The 23,274-nt window shown below is 32.2% G+C and overlaps 1 protein-coding gene across 1 annotated transcript in view; it reads right to left on the bottom strand.

The window, feature by feature from the left end:
• Positions 1–1,306: 1,306 nt before the first annotated feature.
• The window catches only part of LOC18104105 (U-box domain-containing protein 9), a 30,138-nt gene continuing 8,170 nt past the window's right edge, over positions 1,307–23,274 (bottom strand). Inside the window, exons 2-3 of the mRNA XM_052446514.1 lie at positions 3,500–3,655; positions 1,307–2,641 (exon numbers count right to left, since the gene is read on the bottom strand). Of these exons, the coding sequence (XP_052302474.1) occupies positions 1,568–2,641; positions 3,500–3,655 (1,230 nt within the window). The 3' untranslated portion in view covers positions 1,307–1,567. The remainder of the gene's footprint in view (positions 2,642–3,499; positions 3,656–23,274) is intronic.

Below are 23,274 nucleotides of genomic sequence, written 5' to 3'. Positions count from 1 at the left end.
ATAAACAAATTGCATGAAAAATCCTAAGGCTTTAGTAACTAGTTTTTTTGTTTAGTATATACATTTAGTTTTATGCAAACTAGTTTAATAATTTAGGAGGCAACTTCAAATTTAAATTAAAGTTTTATCATTAATATAGTTTGTTAAAACTTTTTAATGGATAATAATTTTTTAATAAGATTTTAACTTTAAAAATAAATGTACTCCGTTTTTAATTTGATTTTAAATATACCCGTTTGACAACCTTTTTAAAACAAATTTCCAACAAATACTCATGACTGCAATTATTAGTCAAAGTCGGCTTGACAATTTATTGTTGCTGGTGACAGCTAGTAATGTTTTTTGAATATTTGCCACCTACGCCTCTCTCCGAGAATGTCGATAAGCAAGACATGAGTGGTAGAAAAAGGCCAGTAAAGTCCTACGCACATCTACCTAATGTAAAGGATACTGCAAGAAGATTATTCCTTGCAGAGATTCTTTTTACAGTATACGAAAAGATGTTTACCTAGTGCAATTCTCTTAATAAATGCGCAGGATATACGTTTTAAAACTCAACCCGGTTTAATGGGTTGATTTAGAAATAATCTGGCTTGGTGGGTTGATTCAGGATCTAACTAACCTGAGACTAGAACTAGATTAGATTTTTAAAAAATAAAGAAAGTTAAAAATCCGGGTGACTTGACAGATTGATCTGATAACTCGATTGACTTGATAAGACCCGGTTAAAAATTCAGTTCCAAGCTGTTGACTATTTTTTTTTATCGAAACGATTTCGTTTTGATTTATTAAAAAAATTAGGTTTGACTATAATGATCCAATCAAAATTTAATGAGCCGGGCAAAACCTGTGACCCGAGACTTGGGCCAGGCCAACAGGTTTTAAAACTCTGCATCAGGGGAGGTAAACTAGTAAATAGCAGAAAAGTGGAATAACCAGTCAGCCAAACATGAAGATGCTGGATATCCCCAACACTTTTTACTCTCTATCCCTGCTCTTGAATCCTATAGCACCGTCCAAATTTTGTCCTAATTTTTATACTTAAGCCGCCGCTTAAAACCAAAATCATCCAGAAAAAGAATTGTTTTGTTAGTTTATATGGTATTGCTGCCGACACTCTAAAAGTTGGTGGTGAAGGAACAATTTATACCCTACAACTGCAATCACTAACTAGCCAGTCTCTGCGAATCACTTTCCAATCAGTTGGCCCTCCCTCCCAAGTGTGAATTACACTTGGTTTCAAGTGAAGACGGGAAAACAAATTGAAGAATTCAGAGGCAGGAAGATAAAGACAGGATGTAAGAAGTTACCAGTATGACTATTGTATATTCATTCATCATGTTTGAGGTTAAACTCCATATGATCTTTGCTCATGTGTTACCCTTAGATGGGCCAAAACTTTCCAGTAAATGACACTGAACTCATGTGACAGAATAGGAAAAATGTACCGACACTGAACTTTTTACAGTAAATGAGCTAACTATTGGTCTGTACAATAAGAGAGTGAAGGAAGGCAGCATGTACAAGAACTAATTGGTAATATCTTCGGACCAAGCGATTTATTTCGTCATAGAGTATGTGTGATTGAAGCAGCTCTATTCAGTATCTTGAGGATGCCATTAGCTTTCCTCTTGGCTCTTGAAGTCCCATGCTCAGCAAGTATCGAAAGTGTAGCATTGGCCTTTTCCTCTTCCATGACGGCCCGCCATTTAGTGCGGTCATTTAGACAGATTGTATGTAAAATCGCAGCACAATTCTCCTTGTTGCGCTCAGAACTACTCTCCCTTATAATGTCAATTAAGCAAGGCACCGCACCAAGCAGCCCCATTTCCTGAACAGCCTCCTGTTGGCTAGTAAGTATTGCAAGAGTAGCCAACAACTCATCAACAAGGATGCAATCCATTATCTTTTTTAGGATTACCCTGACTGCCCCTTCTTGGACAGCCCTGACTTTATTCTCAAGGACAAGACAAAGGTTGAATATTGCCAATGCAGCATCCTTCATTGCCGGTGGATGCCCTTCTTCTAAAAGGCCAATTAGAGGATTGAGAGCACCAGCTTTTCCAATAATGAGCTTGTTTGAATCTAGGGATGATAAGGAGAAGAGAGCGGCAGCAGCATTGCTTCTTGTTTCAATGGTTCCAGATCTTACAGATTCAACAAGCAGAGGGATGACATGTGGATTTTCTGCAAATAGCTGCTTATTATTTTCATGAATGGAGAGGTTGAAAATTGTTGTAATCAAATCTTCTTGCAGATCAGGGTGAGTGTTAGCTCTGCCTGGTGATAGTGGATTGAGCAATTGAGGAATGGCATCCGTTGAGTCACTGAAAAGGGCCCGAAATGATGGCTTCTTTTTAGTTATAAGCCGAAGCTCTTTTGCAGCTTCTTTTTGATCAGAAAGGGAAGAGGACATCTTTTCAAGCAGTGACTTCAAATAGACTCTGTCAGCATCAGTATGCACATCATCATCAACTAGGGGCTTTGGTAGCTCAATTCCACGCTCCTTGCGCCACTTTGAAATCATTTCTTGCACCAAATGATTAGGAGTCAGGAAAGTATGAGAAATGACTTGCTGGGTCTGGGGACATGTTCTGTGCCCTTCATTTAGCAATCTTTGGATGAATGGGCGATCGTAAGTCTAGAAATCATCAAACATTTTAGTAAATGAGTAACTCGGTAGCCATCAAATCATAGAACAAATATGAAACCAACTACTATACCACAGAAATTCAAGTAAAATGAACATGGACATGCACATTCCTCTTTCTACTTCTGCAAGGTCACTATCACAAATACAAATCAGTCATAGCACAAGAGCATCTTCACTTTGTTGGTGACAGGTTCATTAATGCTCGAGAGCAGGGTTCAATTCCTAGTCCTAGTCTTTGAGGCCTCTATCGAAAATTAATTGGCCATCAGACTAAGTTATCTCTAATGTGGAAAACGATGGCAAACGGTTTAACCAAAATTATCAAGGCTGTATAAAGAATCAAAACTGGAATTTCCTTTAGCTCTTATCTCAAAATCTTGGATGCAGACAATGATCAATAATCAACCAGATTTTCGCCCATAAATTTCTTTCTTTTTCCAATAAATTTGTTAACTGAAATCAAATATACAAAAAACCAAAGAAGAAAAGAAAACAAGAAAACAAGAACCAACCCCATTGTTTGAAAAATTCAGTACTTGCAGAAATTCCATCAAAATAAAATCATGCAAATCCAAAGCCTCAGCAATTTTGAAGCAGAACCCAAAAAAGAATCCGTATGTGCAGAATACTTGAAAAATCTATTACACTCAAATTCCAACATCAAATTTAGCATTAAACCCTTAAAATAAATCCCCAGAGATAAAGAATTTCTTGCATGCACATTCGAATAGCATCCAAACCAATAACAATTCAACTTCATACAACTCTCAAAATCCAAAAGAAATATAGGAAAAGAAATCCCAAATGCATAAATAAAGTAAAGAAGACAAATTTTCTTGGTCTAACCTGTCCAGTAGCCAGGACAACAGGGTCATTCATTATCTTCTTCGAAATGGGACATATAAATTCTTCAGGGATAACTGTATTATCCACCACCTTCGAAGATTTCTTGAATTTCAATTCTTTCAAGACACTCAAAATCCTCATGGCCTCATCAGTAACCTCCACTCTATAATCCTCCTCGACAAGAATTGTCTGTACTAGTTTCTCCAATTCTTTCTTTAACTCTGTTTCCTTTGTCATTGTACGTTGCATAGTTTCAAGAACTCCAGCTTCAGCCATAAAAAAAAAAAAAAGAACAAGAACGAAAGGAAGGAACTGATCAGATAGGATTTACGAGTGAAAAGAACTGAGAAAAGAAAGAATTATGCTTTGGGTGATTCATCAGTTTATTTCCCTCTTTCTTGCTCTCGTTTCTCACTTTCTTTCTCTCTTGCAGTTTCTCGTGTTGTGATTTCTCTCTTTAACCCCACTGTTCTTTCTTTCTCTACACGGTGAAAAGGCTAAGAATTATGAGAAGGAATAGTTGGGTTACTTAACACTTTGACTTTTGAGAGGGATATATATAGTGCCCACCATTATTCTGTACAACCAATTATTTCTTGCCAAGCAAGCAGTTTTTCCCAAGCTTTGAATGACATTGAAGCTTGCTTTATACCCTCAAAATTTCAGAGTACTTAAGAAGTCACAAGATTCTGATGGTACAATCTAAGACATCTTATAATTACCCTATAGTGCTTTTTTTAAAAATTATATATATTCTACTCCTGATATTTAAAATTAAAAAAAATACTAGTCAAAATAGTTCTTACCATTAAATGAAATTCAAAATTTAATATTTGTTTTTAAAATAATTATATAATAGTTTTCTTACACTATATATATTGCAAGAGTTAAAAATACTAAAGAAATATTGCATTATATTTTTAAGAATATTATCTTTTATTCAAAGAAAATGATTACCACTAAAGTTTATAATAAAGAGATAAGTATTTGTTAGGATCACACAATTTAATGAAGAGAATGGTCCTAACATAAAAAGCGTAATAATCACATATAGATAAAACAAATTTACATGATTTAGATATGATCATGTTCACAAGGAAATTTTATTATTATTAAAATTGATTTAGTTTGGAAAGCTATCAATCCTAATCTCAAAAAAAAAAAAAAAACATTATGGCCATAAATATATTTTATTATTCACCATCATAGTGTAATTGTTTTTCCTTCTCATGAAAACCCAATGATCTTGGTATTGGAGATATTTTGGTTTTTTTTTTCATAGTTTATTGGTCATTATCAAATTGATCATAAATAAAATTATCATTTTATTTTTTTAAAAAATGCAATGAAATGACTTAATTACTTTTAAAATTAAAATTATTAAAATTGGTATCTAGAAGCTTTTTAGTCTTTTCAATTATTTAAGAACAGTAAAATAACAAAAAATAAAACTTGTGCCTGTTTTTTTTTCTATTCAACCTAATATATTTTTTTGTTATTATCATGTTGAATAAGATAATTTGATCTTTTAATAAATATAAAATATTAATAAAATAAAAAAATGGTTGGCACATGACGCACACACATGCAGCCTTCTAGCAGCATATGGTGTCTCCTGACGGTCAAAAACATCTTTCCATCATGTGATCGGAATCATTACAACATCTTCTTTCAAGTGGGGAGCACGTGGCTGCGGCGGGGAACAGATTGTTGCCGACATGTCTTTCTTTTTTTCCTCTTTTCTACTCTTGAAATTTGTGATAGTCATTCAAAATTTCAGTGTTAGTCTCATAGTTATTGGTATTTAAATTTTATTTTTTATTCTTTTGATTTCTATTTTTTTTCTTGATCTTTTTGTACAATTTTTATTTGTTTTTAATTTTATTTTTCAATACAAATTTATGATATATATTTTTTTCATTTTGGTCCTCATTCTTTTTATTTTTTTGTCCTATTGTTAAAGTAATTTTTCTTTTCAATTTCACCTTTCTATCTAAAATTCATCATTATATTTATTTTTTATTTCAATTTTGATACTTATTCTTTTAATTGTTATTTTTTTTGTTTTTGATCTTTTTGTATAATATTTTTTACTAATTTTATCTTTCAATATTTTATTGGTTAGAGATTGAGCTTTATGTTTTATTCATATATGATGCTTCTAATTTAATAACCTCCGTCACAGGTTTAAATTTAACATTTTATTTTGGATATGGTTCATCTAGATATAGTAGCTTTCAATTATGGAAATACCATCATCATAATGGAATTAGACTAGAGCCTTTGTTGGTAGGATTACCTAATATATGCTAACTAGTGGAATATGACATTTGCGATGGCGACACATCAATTAAAACAAATTTGCGCACACAAAATATTGTATCTAATTCTTCTAGAGAAATTGACCTGCAATACATAATTATTATATTATAAAAATAATAATAACAAAAGAGACACTACAAGATTTCATAGTTTTACCGACGGATAGATTTTATTGGTATGAAATTCAGAATTTATCAATAATTTTTTTACCGATTAAATCACTAACAAAAAACATCCGTTGGCATACTGTTCATCAGTAATAACACATTTTATCGCTAAATCTATCGGTAACAAGAAAAACATATTACCGATAGTTTTACATAGAAATTGACCAGCAACGAGAATTACTCAAACTTTGTACCCCGGAAACAATTTTGTTTTTTTTTTATTAAAGAAGGATACAGCAAATTATGAATAATTATAAAATATACCAATTAAAGAAGGAAGGCTTTTCACTGGACCCCTACCACCCACATGCATTGTAGACGTCGTTGTAGGGGGTGTTTAGTGTTATAAGTTTGGGTTTTTTTTTTTAATTTAGTCCCTAGAGTTTTATACTTTTATGTTATAGTCCTCAAACTTCATTTTCATCAAGTTTAAGCTCATGAGTTATGAGAGATAAGAGAGAAATTCATTAAAAAATTAAGAGGAGAGAGACTTCATCCGGTCATATTTTGGCCACAAAAGTTCAATCATGATTTTTCACATCAACCATGCAGGAAAAAAGAAGAAGATAAATACTTAAAAAAAGTTTTGGATATAGTTTGATTTTTTTTGTTTTTATGGTGATTTTAGAATATTTTGTGGTTATAAATGGGATAATTTAGATTTCTAGAATGTTTATTTAGTTAAAATAAATTGAAAATTAAGCTTTATATGTAAAAAAATCCTCAACCTTGATTTTTTTACTATGGCAAGAAAATTGTTGTAGCGAACGAGATATTATTTTTTAATATTGAGCTGATAATACATCATATTCCTAATAAATAAATAAATAAAGAGGTTGCGAGTGCCCGATCCAAGTACCGATATGCATGCGTCATTGCATGCATTTAAGCCTGGCCTTTCAGGCCTCCAAAACTTTTTTTAAGAATTTTAGATAAAGTTTTATTTAAATTAATAATTTCATTTTTATTTAAAAAAATATATCTAATTATACCATACTTTTCAAATGAGATTAAAGTTTTTAATGTTATGTTTGCAATAATGTTTTTTAATAATTATATATAAACCTAATATACATTAAATTGTAAAAAAAAAAACAATTGCACATGAATATTGAATGAGAATAAAATTAATTTTATTGTTGTTTTTATATGATTTTCTTGGATTAATTATTCTTTATTTTTTTGTACGATCACATGATTTTTATGAAGATATTGCTTTTTTATTTTTGTTTGGAACTTGCTTTCTAGATCCAAGTAAGTTTTTGTGCAAATAAACATTCTAATAGTAAATAATGTTGAATTTTTATTAAAAATAATGTTGTTAACAAAAGAAATTTCATAAAAAAAAAATGCATAAATAAAAAAGGGAGATTTCAATTTAATAAACACATTTTTCTCCTGCAAAATTTTAAAACTTCAAATACTTGTGAATATTTATTTTAATTACTCTATAATTAAATAAAAATTAGTTTTAAAAATGATCTCTAAGGCATCATGATACGGGCGTAAAATCTAATTAGTCTTTAAAATCTAATTAGACCTGATTGGTATTGCAGTGATATTACTTCCTAATGTTTATTTTCTACTCACAGTGCTATTGCTAAATCACAACCTATGATGAAATATTAAAAAAAAAAAGAGAAAAAAGAAGCAACGTATGGCCCTCTCCAGAGAACCATGCGGATGCGGATGCTGACGCGCGCTGGTTCATGTCAGTTGGTTGCGGCGTTATCATTTTCTATATAGCCAATTATAATTATTAAGAAATATTGAGTTATTTTATTTTATTGTTTATTAAAAATAGAATAATTTTTATTTTATTTTATTTAGCCTATGTATAGTTTTTTTGTATTTAGATTAAACCTATTCCTTTTAATTATTTTAATTGCATTATGCAGTATCAATAAAACCCTAATTTTCTCCTTTTTATTTTTTATTTTTGTATCTCTCTTTATTTCCTTATATTGTTTAAAATGGTATCAGAGCCAGATTTTATGGGATGAGGCTTAATCTCAAACACATCTTTCACGGATCCAATTAGTATTTTGTTTTCCTTTGTTTCTGCAATATGATATTTCGTTTTTTTTTTTTTTTTTGTGTTATGATTTTCTTTGTTTGTTGATTATGGCTACTAAAAGAGATGATTCGCTTCATTCTGTGAGTGTGAGGTTGGATGAAAAGAATTATTTGTATTGGAGTTATGTGATGAGAAATTTTCTTAAGAGTAAAAGATTGTGGGGATATGTTAGTGGAACTTCTATAAAATCTATGAATATTAATGAGCGTTATACTGCCTTGATAGATGCTTGAGAAGCAAACAATGTAAAAATTATTACTTGGATTAACATTTTTGGTGAGTAATCTATAGGTACACAGTTGATGAAGTATAACACAACAAAGAAGGTTTGAGGTCATCTTTAAAGGTTATTCACTTGATCAAATTTTACAAAGCAGTATCAATTGGAGAATGACACACGAGCTCTTCACCAGAAAAATATAAGTATTCGGGAGTTTTATTTTACTATGACAGATCTTTGAGATCAATTGGCTTTTACAGAATCGGCAGAATTAAAAGCACGTGGTGCCTATATTGCTTATAGAGAGCAGCAATAATTGGTACAATTTTTAACGACACTTCGCAGTGATTTTAAAGGACTTAGAGGTTCAATTTTGCATCGCTCTCCACTTTATTATAAGTATTCAGAAGTTTTATTTTGCTATAACAGATCTTTGAGATCAATTGGCTTTTACAGAATCAACAAAATTAAAAGCTCGTGGTGCCTATATTACTTGTAGAGAGCAGCAACAATTGATACAATTTTTAACGGCACTTTGCAGTGATTTTAAAGGACTTAGAGGTTCAATTTTACATCGCTCTCCATTTTCTTCTACTAACTTAGTTGCTAATGAGTTACTGGCTGATGAAGTACATCTTTAGTCTTACTTTGAAAATGAAATTATTTCTAATTATAATCTTTGTATGCTAGAAGTACCTTCTAAGCCACTCTCTAATAATAAGAAGAGTTGCCTTTGACAAGTGCAATTTCTGTAAGCAGAAAGGTTATTGGAAGATTGAGTGTTCTAATTTGAGACAGTAGAATCAATCGTAGCAGTAATCTCAAGCTTGAAAGCTTGACAACTAGTCACAATCTAATGCTCGTAGACCACCTCAAAGTTACAAACCACCACAGTCTAATACTACAATAGTAGTTTCATCAAGTCCTTTCATCAATCCTAGTACTCTAACTGAGTAATTTCAGACGTTTCTCTTCTTATAGCTATAAGCAGTGCCTACTTCTTCTTTTTTAGATCAGTTATGTGATTCTGGTAATTATTTAGTCATCTTTTCCTCTTTTTTTTATTGAGTGCAGGATCAACAGTCACAGAAGTTGATTGGAACAAATCGTATGAAGGGGGGACTATATATTTTGGATGAGTTAAAAATGTCAGTTACTGTTGTTGCTACTAGTGTTGATTTTTTTTTTTTTCGTTTGAGTTTTTCTTCTAGTTTTTATTTATGACATTCTCATCTAGGTCATGTTTTGTATTCTCGTTTGAGAATTTTAGCATTCATAGGAGCTTCAGGAAATTTATTTGTAATATTTTTTATTGTAGTGGATGTAAACTAGCAAAATTTTCCTCCTTACCTTTTAATTAAAGTATTTATGTTTATTCTTCTCCATTTGATTTGATTCATTATTATGTATGGGGACCTTCTCCTGTTGCCATAAAAGGAGGGTCTCAATATTATGTTTTTTTTTTATCGATGATCATATTCGTTATTGTTGGATTTATTTAATGAAATATCATTCTAAATTCTTTGAGGTATATACAACCTTTCATGCTCTTGTCAAAACTCAACATTTTACTGTTATCAAATGTTTTAAGTGTGATTTTGGTGGGGAATATACTTTAATAAATTTTATGAATTGCTTGCCCTAGATAAAACTATTCACCAAACTTCGTGTATATATACTCCTGAGCAAAATGACTTTGTTAGAAGAAAACATAGGCACATTGTTGAAACTACTCGTTCTCTCTTGTTGTCTATTTCTGTTTCTGGTGTGTTTTGGGGTGAAGTTGTTCCTACTGCTATAGGTTTGATTAATATAATTTATCTTCTCATATTTCAGGTTTTTCTCTTTTCAAAAAGTTGTATGGTTCTGTAAGAGTGTTTTACTTCCATCCACCTTTTTCTTAGAGCTGCGTGCATATTTTGATGCTGATCATGACAGTGATTCTACAGATCATAAGTCTGTTATTGGTTTTTGTATCTTTTTGAGTGATTCTCTTATTTTTTGAAAGAGCAAAAAAACAACATATTGTTTCTCAATCACTACCAGAAAATCGATAAATACAAACAAAAATATCGAGGAAATTTTTCCATTGGTAAATTGCCGACGGATTTCACCGACGAAAATATTCCCTCAATATATACCGAGGGCATTATAGTGGGGAAACAAATTTAAAACAAAGCAAAAAAACAATGACGTGTCATTTATACCAACAAAATAAATTCTGTCGGTAAACCGTGAACACTGTTCATCATGTCAATTACAAAGGGAATCACAAACGGAAAATTCCGTCGGTATTTTCCAGAGAGCTCTGGAACTGTTCACTTCCTAATTGAACTGTTAATTACTGTTCCTTACAGACAAAATTACCGATGAATTGAAAAGTCGTCGGTGTTATTTGACGATTTTCTAAAAATTTTCAATTAAATTAAATATTGCAGTCGGAATCACCGATGGATTGAAAAGTCATTGGTAATATTTGGTAGTTTCTGAAAATTTTTTATTAAATTAAAAATTTAAATTAAATATTATAGATGGAATCACCGACGGAATGATTAAAAATATTAATATTTAATTATCTGTCGGTAAACGTAAAACTCCCCAATAAAAAGCCTAGAATCCTTAATTTCAGAACAGACGGGGCTCCTTTGTTCTTCTTCGTCTTCTTCTTCCCCATATGTAAAAAAACATCAATATCCATTTCTTTCTCTTCTCTTCTCTCCTCAACTCCTTTTCTTCTGCTTTATGCTCAGGTATGTATTCTTCACATTTCTTCTTTTTTCTTCTCAGTTTTTTTTAATTAATATACTTTACGAATTTGTTTTTTTTTTCTTTTCTTAACTTCACTTGCAACCACATTAAGGTAAGATATTTTTTTTCTTCTTTTTTCATGTTTTGTTTTTCACTATATTTGTTTATTTGATTTTATTTTTAATTGTTTTTGTTCTTAATAATTGTATGAATATTGTTGTAGGATTTTTTTCACATGATATCAATTTTTAGTTGATTTATTTATAGGATTTTTAATTTTTTAGCAATCACAACTTCATTTTTTTCATATGAATTTTTTTAGTTGAATTTATTTTTTCATGTTATTTATTTGTTGCAAGTTTGTTTGAGTTGATTTTTTTTTCCAAGCGTTTTGAGTATTATAAAGTGTTGATTTTATATTAATTTAATTATTTTATAGTTTTGTAAAATGGATTTTTTAAAAATATATTTTTAAATAATTACTAACAGAATTACATACGGTATTTTTCCAAGGGAAATACCAACTGAATGAAGCGGGTAAATTTTTTTTGCGTGCTTTTTCCGTCAGTAAATCCATCGGTAATAATTTTTTTTATTACCAACAGACTTATTGAGGAAAAAAAAATTACCGATGAAAGATTCACCGACGGAGCATTTCCATCGGTGATTTCATTGGTAAATTAATTACCAACGGAATGATAGTACAAATACCAATGGAAAATTCCATCGGTAAATATAAAGATTGTGGTAGTGAATCTTCAACCGAAACAGAATATCATGCTATGATATCTACTACCAGAGATTGTTTGGTTACTTGTAGATATGAGAGTTTCTCTTTCTCATCTCGCTTTAATGTATTGTAACAACCAGAGTTCTGTTCAGAATGCTCACAACTTGGTTTTTCATGAATGAATTAAGAACATTGAGATCGATTGTCATCTTACTCATCATTATCTCAAGCATGACACTATTACTTTGCCCTTTGTTCTTTCTTCTTTGTAGATTGTAGATTTCTTTACTATGTCACATTCTATTTCCCGCTTTTGTTTTTTAGTTGGAAAACTCTCGATGCTTGTAGCTATCATATCATGAGTTTGAGGGGATGTTAAGAAAATTAGTGTTATTTTATTTTATTGTTTATTAAGGGTAGAATAGTCTTTACATTTTGTTTTTAATTTCCTTTATTTAGTTTATATATAGTCTCTAGTATTTAGGTTAAACCTATTCCTTTTGATTATTTTAATTGTATTATACAGTATTAATGAAACACTAGCCTTTTTCTTTCTCATATTTATATTTTTTTTCTATTTCTTTGGATTGTTTAATAATAAAGATTCTTTTACTGGTGCTTCTTATCTAGCTCACATGATAAGATCACAAGTTGAATGAGGATCACAGGGAACATGAATATATTTCGGATGATGAGGAAGTGGAAAAGGGAGATGAGGAGTGTCCTTTGATTATGTTGTCTGCTGAAGGAAAAAAAAAACGGATCAGGGAGCCTTGGAGACAAACTTTAATAATCAAAGTCATGGGGAGGAAGATTGGTTATATATATCTAATGGAAAGACTCCAAGCACTGTGGAGAATCCAGGGCGATTTAGGTCTGGTAGACTAGGGGGATGACTTCTTCTTGGCTATGTTTTCCAATTCAGATGATTGGGAATATGCCTTATTTGGGAGTCCTTGGATGGTGGCGGACCATTATCTTACAGTGAGACAATGGCATCCAAATTTCAATCCCGATGAAGCCACAATAGATAAAGTTGCATTGTGGATGAGACTCCCAGATTTGGCAATGGAGTCTTATGATAACAAGATTTTGTGGAGAATTGGTGAAAAAATTGGCAAGACTCTGAAAGTGGACAGGACAACATCAATTGGTTCTCGTGGGAATTATGCTAGAATCAGTATGGAAGTGGATCTAACAAAGCCTCTTCTGGCAAAGTTCCAGCTGAGACGAAGGGTTCGCAAAATAGTCTACGAGGGCCCGCACCTTATATGTTTCCATTGTGGCCAATATGGTCATAGAAAGGAGGCATGTCCTCATATACAACATGCTGCCAATCCTGAAGAGGTAATGCACCAGAAGGAATGTGGAACTACACTAGAGATAGGTAATGGGAGCACGTAATAGGCAGTGGGTATGGTGATCAGATCGGAAGTGGTTGAATCCTACGGGGACTGGATGGTGGCGAAAAAGCCGGGGAGGAGATTGGGCATGAAATCTGAAAACACGGCTTCTCCTAAATTTTCAGATTCAAAGCAAAGATCTCATGCGGGTGACAAGGCTACGAAAGCTTAAAAGACGGGACATGACAACAAGCATAATTGAGGGATCACGTTTTAATGCTTTACAAGATTTGAATATCGCAGTCTTGGCCTCTAATGAGGCAGGAAATAAAGGTAAAGCTACTGCTAATAATTCTACGAAGGCAAGGAATGTATTTGATATAAGAACTAAGAAGCCCAATCAGTAAACAAGATGGTAGGGGGGATCCAGCCCATGGGCCTAATGCCCCTAGTACAAACAAAGAGGCGGTAATAAAGAGGGCTGAGTCTTCTTACTTTTAGTTTGTTCCAGATAGCCAAAGCTAAAACCCAGGCACAAGAAACTTTACAAGCAAATAATACGTCTCAAAATTGCATGACGATGCAACATGCAAGCGAAGGGTTTATCAAGGCACCTTGTGCTGTGGGAGAGCAAGTTTAAACATGGCAGCTACAAAGTGGAGGCAAGCACCAGTTATCTAGGCCACCTGATACTGAGTTGATGATGGAGGATGAGAGGGACACCAATACAAAATGTTTACCTGATAGGGTGAATCATGTTGTAGGGGGAGGACACTGTTATGATTGAAACGGAGGTTTCCGATAGGATTTGATCAGATGATGTTCGAGTTTGTATTTTCATTCAAACCTTCCAGTGTTTATGATGTGTGCATATTATATATTGGAATTGCAGAGGGGCTGGTAGCAACCGTTTTTGTTCTATTATGCATGACTTCAAGAATGGAACAAACAGGTATTTGGGAATATCTTTCAGCGTAAAAGGAAGGTGCTAGATCGGCTTGGTGGTGTCCAACGTAATATGACAAATGGAGGAAATCCATTTCTGCACCGGTTGGAGAGAAAGTTGACAGAGGATTATAACCAGACTGTCACAATAAAAAATCAAGATGTCAGTGGATTTCCTACGGGGATAAAAACTCTTCCCATTTTCATACCAAAACAGTTATCAGGAGGCAGAAGAATAAGATTAAAGCCCTAAAGAATGCTAATAGTCGGTGGGTGGGGGATGATGAAGCTCTTAAGCACATGGCTGTATAGTTTTACAAGCAGTTATTCATTAGTGAGGACAATTCGGGACAAGCCTTTCCTATCCAAGGGTGTGGAAGTTGAATATCAACTTCGATTTAGGCTAATAAAATTTAGAGTTTATAAAAGTTTTAATATTAGTTAAAGGAGAAATTAATCATAGTTAATATAAGAATCCTTGATGAAGAAGGATTTGTAATAAACTAATTAATTACAATCCTTGTTTAATTAGAATGTTAGATTCCTTATTAGATTAGGATTTCCTTTGAATAGTTTAATTCCTTGATTAGCTAGGACTTGAGGTCTATAAATAGACTTGTGATCTTAAGCATTATACACAAGTTGAGAGACATATAGAGAAGAGCTAGAAAGGTGTATCTTTTGAGAAAACTCTTAATAAAATATCATTCATCTCATTCTTCTTCTTGTTCTTTAGCTTTGTTCTTATATTTGTTCTTATAAATTAGCTACCACACCCTATTCTTCTTTTCCAACAAGTGGTATAAAGTTTATGTTTGATTATTTAACATTGCCAATTCAAACTTGTTACTTCAATGTTCTAGGTTGACAAAGGACAATTATCAAACTTGGTGTATTCAAGTAAAAGCTTGGCTAGGTTTCCAAGATGTATGAGAGACAGTTGAAAAAGACTTTGAGGAGCTTATAGATTGAGCAATGTTGACTTCAGCCCAAAGAGAGGTCATGCAAAAGGCACGAAGAAAGGATCAACTAGCACTAACAATCATCCACCAATGTCTGGATGACTCCACTTTTGAGATAGTGGCTAACTCGATCATTGCCAACCAAGCATGAAAATTTTTACAAGAATCAAACTAAGGAGCTGACAATGTGAGAAAGGTATGTTTACAAAAACTATGTGGTAACTTTGAAAAGTTACATATGCTTGAATCAGAGAATATTTCATAATACTTTGCAAGAGTATTGGCCATATACAATCAAATGAAAACATATGGGGAGAAGATGGAAGAGACACGTGTGGTAGAGAAGATCCTACACTCGCTGCAAAAGAAGTTCCATTATGTGGTGGTCGCGATAGAGGAATTGTAAAATATGAATTTTCTTTCAATACAAGGTCTCATGGGAAAATTACAAGCCCATGAGGCAAGAGCAAGATGATTTTGGATATTCCCAAGGAGAAAGAGGAAGATTTGAAAGAGGAGGCCGAGACAGCCCCAACAGATCAAACAGTCCATCGAATGAAGGGAACTGGTCGACCGGTTCTATTGGTAGTAGTAATTCAAGATCCAGATTGGACAACATGTTTGACAAATCAAAAGTTAAATGCTATAATTGTCAAAAGACAGGTCATTATGCTAGGAATTGCTGGAATCCAACCAAGAGGGTTGAAGAGAATGCTAATCTTATGATAGAAGAAGAGAAGGAAGCCACTCTACTACTAGTGCATAATGAGAGAATGCAAGACAAAGAGAACATGTGGTACCTAGACAATGGAGCCAGTAACCATATGTGTGGAGACAAAGACAAGTTTATGGAGCTTGATAAAGCAATTAGAGGTAATGTCACCTTAACAGATCATTCAAAGGTTGCCATAAAAGGAAAATATATGATTTTGATTAAATTAAAAGAGGGAAGTCATCAATTTATTGGTGATGTCTATTATATACCAACAATGAAAAGCAACATATTGAGCTTAGGAAAATTGCTGGAGAAGGGATATAAGATTAAAATGAAAGATTGTTCTTTGACATTACTTGACACTAAAGGAGATATGATTGCAAAGGTAGTCATGACAAAGAATAGAATGTTGCTAAATATAGAGACGAATATGCCTAAATGCATGTGTGAAAGATGAAACTTAGCTTTGGCATATGAGACTTGGACATGCAAACTTTGATAGCTTGAAGATGATGGCACAAAAGGATGTTGAAGGGTCTACCATCCATTATACATCCAAATCAGTTGTGTGAAGGATGTTTAGTGGGCAAGCAATTTTGCAAGAGTTTTTCGAAGGAGTTTACATCGATAGCAAATCAACCCCTACAAGAAATACATATTGATGTTTGTGGTCCTATTAAACCATGTTCGTTTGGTAAAAATTCATATTTTCTACTTTTTATTGATGATTATAGTAGAAAGACTTAAGTATACTTCTTAAAAGAAAAATCTAATGTGTTTAGTTGTTTTAAGAAGTTTAAGGCATTAGTTGAAAAAGAAAGTGGTTATTCTATAAAATCATTTAGGATGGATATGGGGGGTGAATTTTGTTCTAATGATTTTAATGAGTTTTGTGAAGATCATGGTATAAATAGACTCCTAACGGTGCCCAGATCCCCATAACAAAATGGTGTGGTGGAGAGAAAGAATAAAAGCATCCTCAACATGGCAAGAAGTATGCTCAAAATGAAGAAGATGCCTAAAGAGTTCTGAGCTAAAGCTATAGATTATGCTATCTACTTGTCAAATAGATGTCCTACTAAAAGCTTGAATGGTATAACTCCACAAGAAGCATGAAATAGAAGAAAACCAAGTGTCTCTCACTTGAAAGTTTTTGGAAGCATTTGTTATGTGCATGTAGATGATCAAGTAAGAACCAAACTAGATTAACAAAGCAGAAAGATGATCTTTGTGGGCTATGACCAAAAGTCCAAAGGATACAAGCTTTACAACCCTAATGAAGGAAAGATGGTGCTTAGTATAGATGTTGAGTTCAATGAAAAAGGAGCATGTGATTTTAAGGTAAATGATGGTGAGAAATATGACTTCTTACCGATTCTTGATGAAGAGGAGGAAAAATATAAAGATCATCAAGAACCTATAGTCACACCTCCACAAACATCAATGAGCTCAACTTTTTCTTCTTCTTCTAGTGAAAGCTCAAGTAATGGTACTCCACCAAGTCTACCAAAAAAGATGAGGAGCCTTAATGACTTATATGAGGTAACTAATCCTATTGATAATGATGTAACACTATATTGTCACCTTGCTACATGTGATCCTATAATGTTTGAAGAAGTAATAAAGGATGAAAAGTGGAGACTTGTTATGGATGAGGAGATTGCATCAATTGAGAAAAATAACATATGGAAATTGGTTCCTAGACCAAAAGAAAAAAAGCCAATAGGTGTTAAGTGAATCTATAAAGAAAAGAAAAATGTCAAAAGAAAAGAAGAGAGGTACAAGGCGAGATTGGAAGAAAAAAGTTAAAGTAAAAAACAAGGAATTGATAACAATAAAGTTTTTGCTTTAATCAATAACACTAAAGGTAAGTTACAAGAAATTAAAGACGTGTAAGCCTGAAAGTTAATCTCATTTGGAAAAGTCAAGAATCCGGTTGAAAGTTTAGAAACACAAACATGGTTTGGGAAAATAAAATTAATATTGAGTACAATGGTGAAACTACCTTCATTAATTTGTGGTAATGATGTAATACAAACAACATCAATGCTATTAAGGCAAGACATCGTGAAGAGAAAGAAAAGATGAAAGAATGATGACAGTTGATATTGAGGGGGAGTGTTGGAGTTCAATATCAACTAGGATTTAGGCTAATAGGATTTAGAGTTTATAAAAGTTTTAATATTAGCTAAAGGAGAAATCCTAGTTAATATAGGAATCCTTGATAAAGAAGGATTTGTAATAAACTAGTTTATTACAATCCTTGTTTAATTAGGATGTTAGATTCCTTATTAGATTAGGATTTCCTTTGAATAGTTTAATTCCTTGATTAGCTAGGACTTGAGGCCTATAAATAGGCTTGTAATCTTAAGCATTATACACAAGTTGAGAGAGATATAGAGAAGAGCTAGAAATGTGTATTTTTTGAGAAAACTCTTAATAAAATATCATTCATCTCATTCTTCTTGTTGTTCTTTAGCTTTGTTCTTATATTTGTTCTTATAAATTAGCTACCACACCCTATCATTCTTTTCCAACAAAGGTGCCTTCCCGAATCTTGATCAGCCGTTGGAACCGGTGGCAGATGAGGAAGCTGGGAAGGCACTGTTTGATATGAAGCCATTTAAAGCTCCTAGGCCAAATGGTTATCAACCGTATTTCCATCGGTCTCAATGGCATGTAGTTGGGGGATCAGTTTGCAGATTCATTAGAAAATTTTTTGAAGGCACAATATGTTGAAAGTAAATCAGATTTTGATTCTAAAAAAAAAATAAAACAATCGGTCTATTAATCAATCAGTTGAAATAAGTTGAATTGGTTGATCGGTTTAGTCGGTAGAATACAATTCCTATTTAGTTAGAATTTCTATGTATTAGTTTATTTTCTTAATTGTTTAGGACTTTATGCCAATAAAAAAAGCTTGTAATTCAACATTATATATAAAAAAGAGAATAGTTAAGAGAGCTTAGAGAGAAACACTTAATAAAAGTATACCTTGTTCTTAAGTGGTATCAGAGCTTAAGTTTGTTCTTCTTGTTCTTAAGTTTGTGACCATGCATTCTTATTTTGATCATATACCACACCTATTTTTCTTCTAACAAGTGGTTTCAAAGTTTAAGTTTGATTATTTAACATGCCTAATCTAAATTTTCCACTTCAATGTTTTAGGTTGACAAAGAACAACTATAAAACTTGAGTTGTTTTTTTTTTTTAACATAATAGTTTTCTATTTTTTTTATAGTTAGTATTCCTAGGGTTATATATATTTTGTAATATGTTTTTGGCAGGTAAAGCATGAATGAATAAAATGAAGTATTTTGGGAGTCTCTATAACTATTCTTGGTCTCTGAGGGTTTTGAATTATAACAAACTCCATTATCATTTACTCTCGTCTATGCCAGTTGGTATTGTCATAACCCATTTTTGGGTTATTCCCCAATTCACATTTTTTTCTCTATTAAAAAAATACAAAAAAATAAAAAATATTATAAAAAAATATAACAGTGAAAAGAGGATGCTAGAACGCTCAAAAAATGGTCAAAAATGGGTTAAGGAAGTTCAAAAATACAAAGATTGAAATTTAACGGTATTTTGTTGACTGATGAGAGCCCTGTTAACAAAGAAAATTCAATTGAGAAAGAAAAGTCCAAAATCAGATGTTTATAGGCTCAATTAAATTTTATTGAAGGTTTAATTGAATTTATAGAGAGTTTGATTGCAAGAGAAATTGATTTTGGAGTTAATTTGGGCTTTAATTGGAAGAAATTAAAGTTCTGGGGTCAAATTATAATTTTTTAGAGTTAATTTGGTCAAATCAGAGGCTTAATTGCATAAATATTGAAGTTTGATGGCCAATTAGGGACTTAATTGAAGAAATCCAAAACCAAGGACCAAAATGAAATATGCGCATAAATGGAGGCACTGAAATTGATTGAATCAGGGGCCAAATTAAAGAAATTAGAAGTTTATTGATCAATTGAGGGTCAAATTGTACTAATTCGAGACCAAGGATCAATTTGAAAAAGGCGGCCAACTTCAAGGCCGACGATTGAATTTGGCAGGGATGCAATTGAATTGATTTTTAAAATCAAAATTCCAATTGAGGACTCGATTGAACAAATCACAAATTGAGGACTGATTTGTACTTTGACATAAGTTTGGCGCCATTTTCATTTAAATGAAACGGTGCGTTTTGGCTAAAACGGCGCCGTTTCATACAATGTTCATTAAAAAAAAAGAGGGCCCGAAACGGTGCCGTTTTGACAGCACTATGGATCTTCTTCTTCCCCTGAACGCGCGAGGCAGGGGAAGAAGAAAATTTTTCTTCCCCCTGTTTTCACCGACTTCCCCTTCAAAAAGACGCCGACTCCCCTTTAAGAAGACGCCGACACAGCCCACAACTTTCCACATGTTGCAGGGGCGGTGGAGGGGCGACAACACTGTTCACACGGGCTGGGCTGAGCCCAACCTATGCATTTGGGCCAGGTTTCGCCCAGCCCACTGAATTGGGCCAGATCCGGTCAAGTTAAAAAAAAAATTTAAATTTTATTTTCAAAATTTTGTGACTTTTTCATATTTTGCTATACGCTTTTTGCTTAATATCGGTTTGTATTTTATTTCGAAAAAATACGAATCCAGTATTAAAATACCCGGTTTTCGTCAAAACTTCCAAAAATACAAAAAAAAAAGAAAAAAAGAAAAAATGTTTTTGTGCATACGGCCAAGTGTCTCAAAACTAAAAAAAAAATCATATTGTGTCTTTCATACAAAAAAAAAAAAACAATGTTTTAGCATGCATTTTGCTTTAATAACCATTTTATTAAAGTCAAGAGAACATTGGCCAAAATTTCAAAAACAACAAAAGTTTTATTTTGTTTGTCTTTTAGTATCCGGGGTATGACATTACACGTAATACGTATTCCGGATATCAAATTCTTTGTTTTCAGACTCTAAAACGATTAGGTTCTACTCTATTAAGATAAAAACCTCCTTATTGAGGAGGGCTTTTCTTAAACCTTAAACAGACAGGACCAACGACTAGAAAACACAACAAAACCTTAGATTTTGATCAGAAAAATAAAATAATGCAGCTTACCTTAGGTAGGGCGTAGTTGGGGTGCTAATACCTTCCATTTATGCAACCAGTCTCCGTACCTCATCTCTGAGACCAATTAGGGTTACTAGTGACTAGAATACTAGGTGGCGACTCCTAGTCTATATTTTACTGATAAGAGACAATAATTCCTTGTCTCTCCATATTTGTCAGGTAGACGACCATATACATTTTACCTGAGTGGTGGACGATCTTCGCGACGCCGCACACGTGCAACAAGTATTATAACCCACCAATTCTTAGTGGTTTTGGTTAGAGGTCGTAAAGGACGTGTATCAAAACTTAATAATTACTAATAATTAGTTATTGTATGCTATTGAATAAACATGGCTAGAAGTGGTTGTGTAACATGACATGTTTGTTCAAGAAAGGATAAATATTTTAGTTGGATAAAATTGTTGAAAAAGAAAAATGGTTGATTATTCTGATCGTTGTGGCTACTACGTGTTTCGTTTTATATTTTGTTTTTTCTTCTTAATTAATAATGTTTTTTTTTTAAATAAACAAACTTTAAGCTGCTACTAAATCATTGGCTAGGCTATACTATGGATCTAGTTAAAAATTTTATGAACATAGAAAAAACTTGTTCAAGCATTAACCGAGTTTTTTAATAGGCAAAAACTTTTTAACCATAAACTCCAAATTTGATAAATATATTTAATAAAATAGATTGAGGATTATATACATAAATAAATGTTAAAAAGATATTCTAACACTAACTAAAAACTATGTTATGAAGTTGAGAAACATGTATAAAAAAAAATATTCAATCATGTGCTGCAGGGAGACCTTTAATTTTTTATATTACACGAATTGTTTTTTTTAATAAGAAGAGTAATAATTTAAATTTCATTGAAAATAAATATTTTTCTAATAAAAGTCTTCATTTTTTTAATGTCTTTGATTTCAACAAAAAAAAAAATAACATTTTGTCTATGTCATTTATTTAATTAAAATGAAAAGCATTTAGAAGACAAACTACAAAAAAATTGAAATAATTAAAATAAGGATATAAAAGATATTCTTCCACCAAAAATCTCTTTTATCTTATTAACATGCTAAATTTTTTGATGATTGCTTTTGCGGAAGGCCATCATGCTCAATAATAGCTTTGTATTTTCAGCCATTCTGCATAAAAGGTGAGGCATGTGGAAATTATATTGGACTCGTGAGTGAAACATATTACAAGCCTTTTGCTTGGGAGTTGTTGAGGAATCCATAATCCTTTGATTATCAAAAACCCTTCTGCTCCCTCCCCCCACCAGCCCCGAGATTCACACATTCAATGAACAAAACACCAGGTAAACTAAAATTTCATTTCGAGCTATCCAAATCATTTAAGTTAACAGCACCAGGGCACTCATTGTAACAAAAAATGTGAACTAAACTTATTGTAATAACTATCTAAAGAGAAACAGAGTTCAGTTTTATTCGGGTCTTGCATTGATTGAGAAAAGTTTGAATCTTTATGTGGTTATTGAGGGTTAAGTGTGTTGGGGCAGTGGACATAGTCAAAGAGGGAAAGTGGGTTTTGAAAGAGAGGAACCAGGCAGTTAAGAGACTGAAGAAAGAGGGATTCTGGTGGCATAAGGTGGATTGAAAGGGCAAGGAATAAAGCTAGCATATTCGTGATGAAGGTAAGAGGTGGTGCAGGCTATTTGATGGGCTTTCAGAGAAAGAAACAAAAAGAGTAGAAGAGAACGCATGACTGAGTAAATTAATTGAATTATTCAAAATATTCATAAAAAAATCAAGTTAAAATTAATTTTTAATTTTTTAAAATAATTTTAGTTAGAAAATTAAAAACATCAATTTGATTTTATAAACCAAAACCAAACCTCATTAAACTAATTTGATTGGAAAAAACACATTATAAATTAAAAAGCTAAATATTAAAAATTAAGGATCTATTAAATCAATGTTTATCAAAATAGTATAACCGAATCAAACAGATAAAATATACTCTTACTATTTTTATTCTAGACTAGAAATATTTTAATATAAATTCAATTTAAGTATAGTTGTATCGAGGATATGGTCAAAACTCTTCAAATTCAATCGAACATATTTATATATTAATTTTAATATCCTTAAAATGAGTTTTATAGTTAGAGACTAAATCCCTCAACAATGGATAAAAAAAAATTACTTTTGACGATAACTTTTAAAATTTAAATGTTGATTAATAATTAATATGTAGATCACATTCATCTACCAACTAGACCAAATCTCTAAGAGAAGAATATGAATTTCAATAGCATATGGGAATTTATTTATTTATCATTTTACTTGGCTGTAGAGTCCATGTATTTAACAACAAAATTCCTGATATTTTTTTTATAGCACGATAGAGGTTTAAAATCATCTTTCATCCCTATCGATTTATTAATTGGAGAATATTATGTCTATTATTTGCTTTAACTGAACTGTATA

This window comes from Populus trichocarpa, chromosome 13 (genome assembly GCF_000002775.5).
Source record: "Populus trichocarpa isolate Nisqually-1 chromosome 13, P.trichocarpa_v4.1, whole genome shotgun sequence".
Lineage (NCBI taxonomy): Eukaryota > Viridiplantae > Streptophyta > Magnoliopsida > Malpighiales > Salicaceae > Populus > Populus trichocarpa.
The sequence above is the reverse complement of the archived record's forward strand: the minus strand, read 5'-3'. Positions and strand labels throughout refer to the sequence as shown.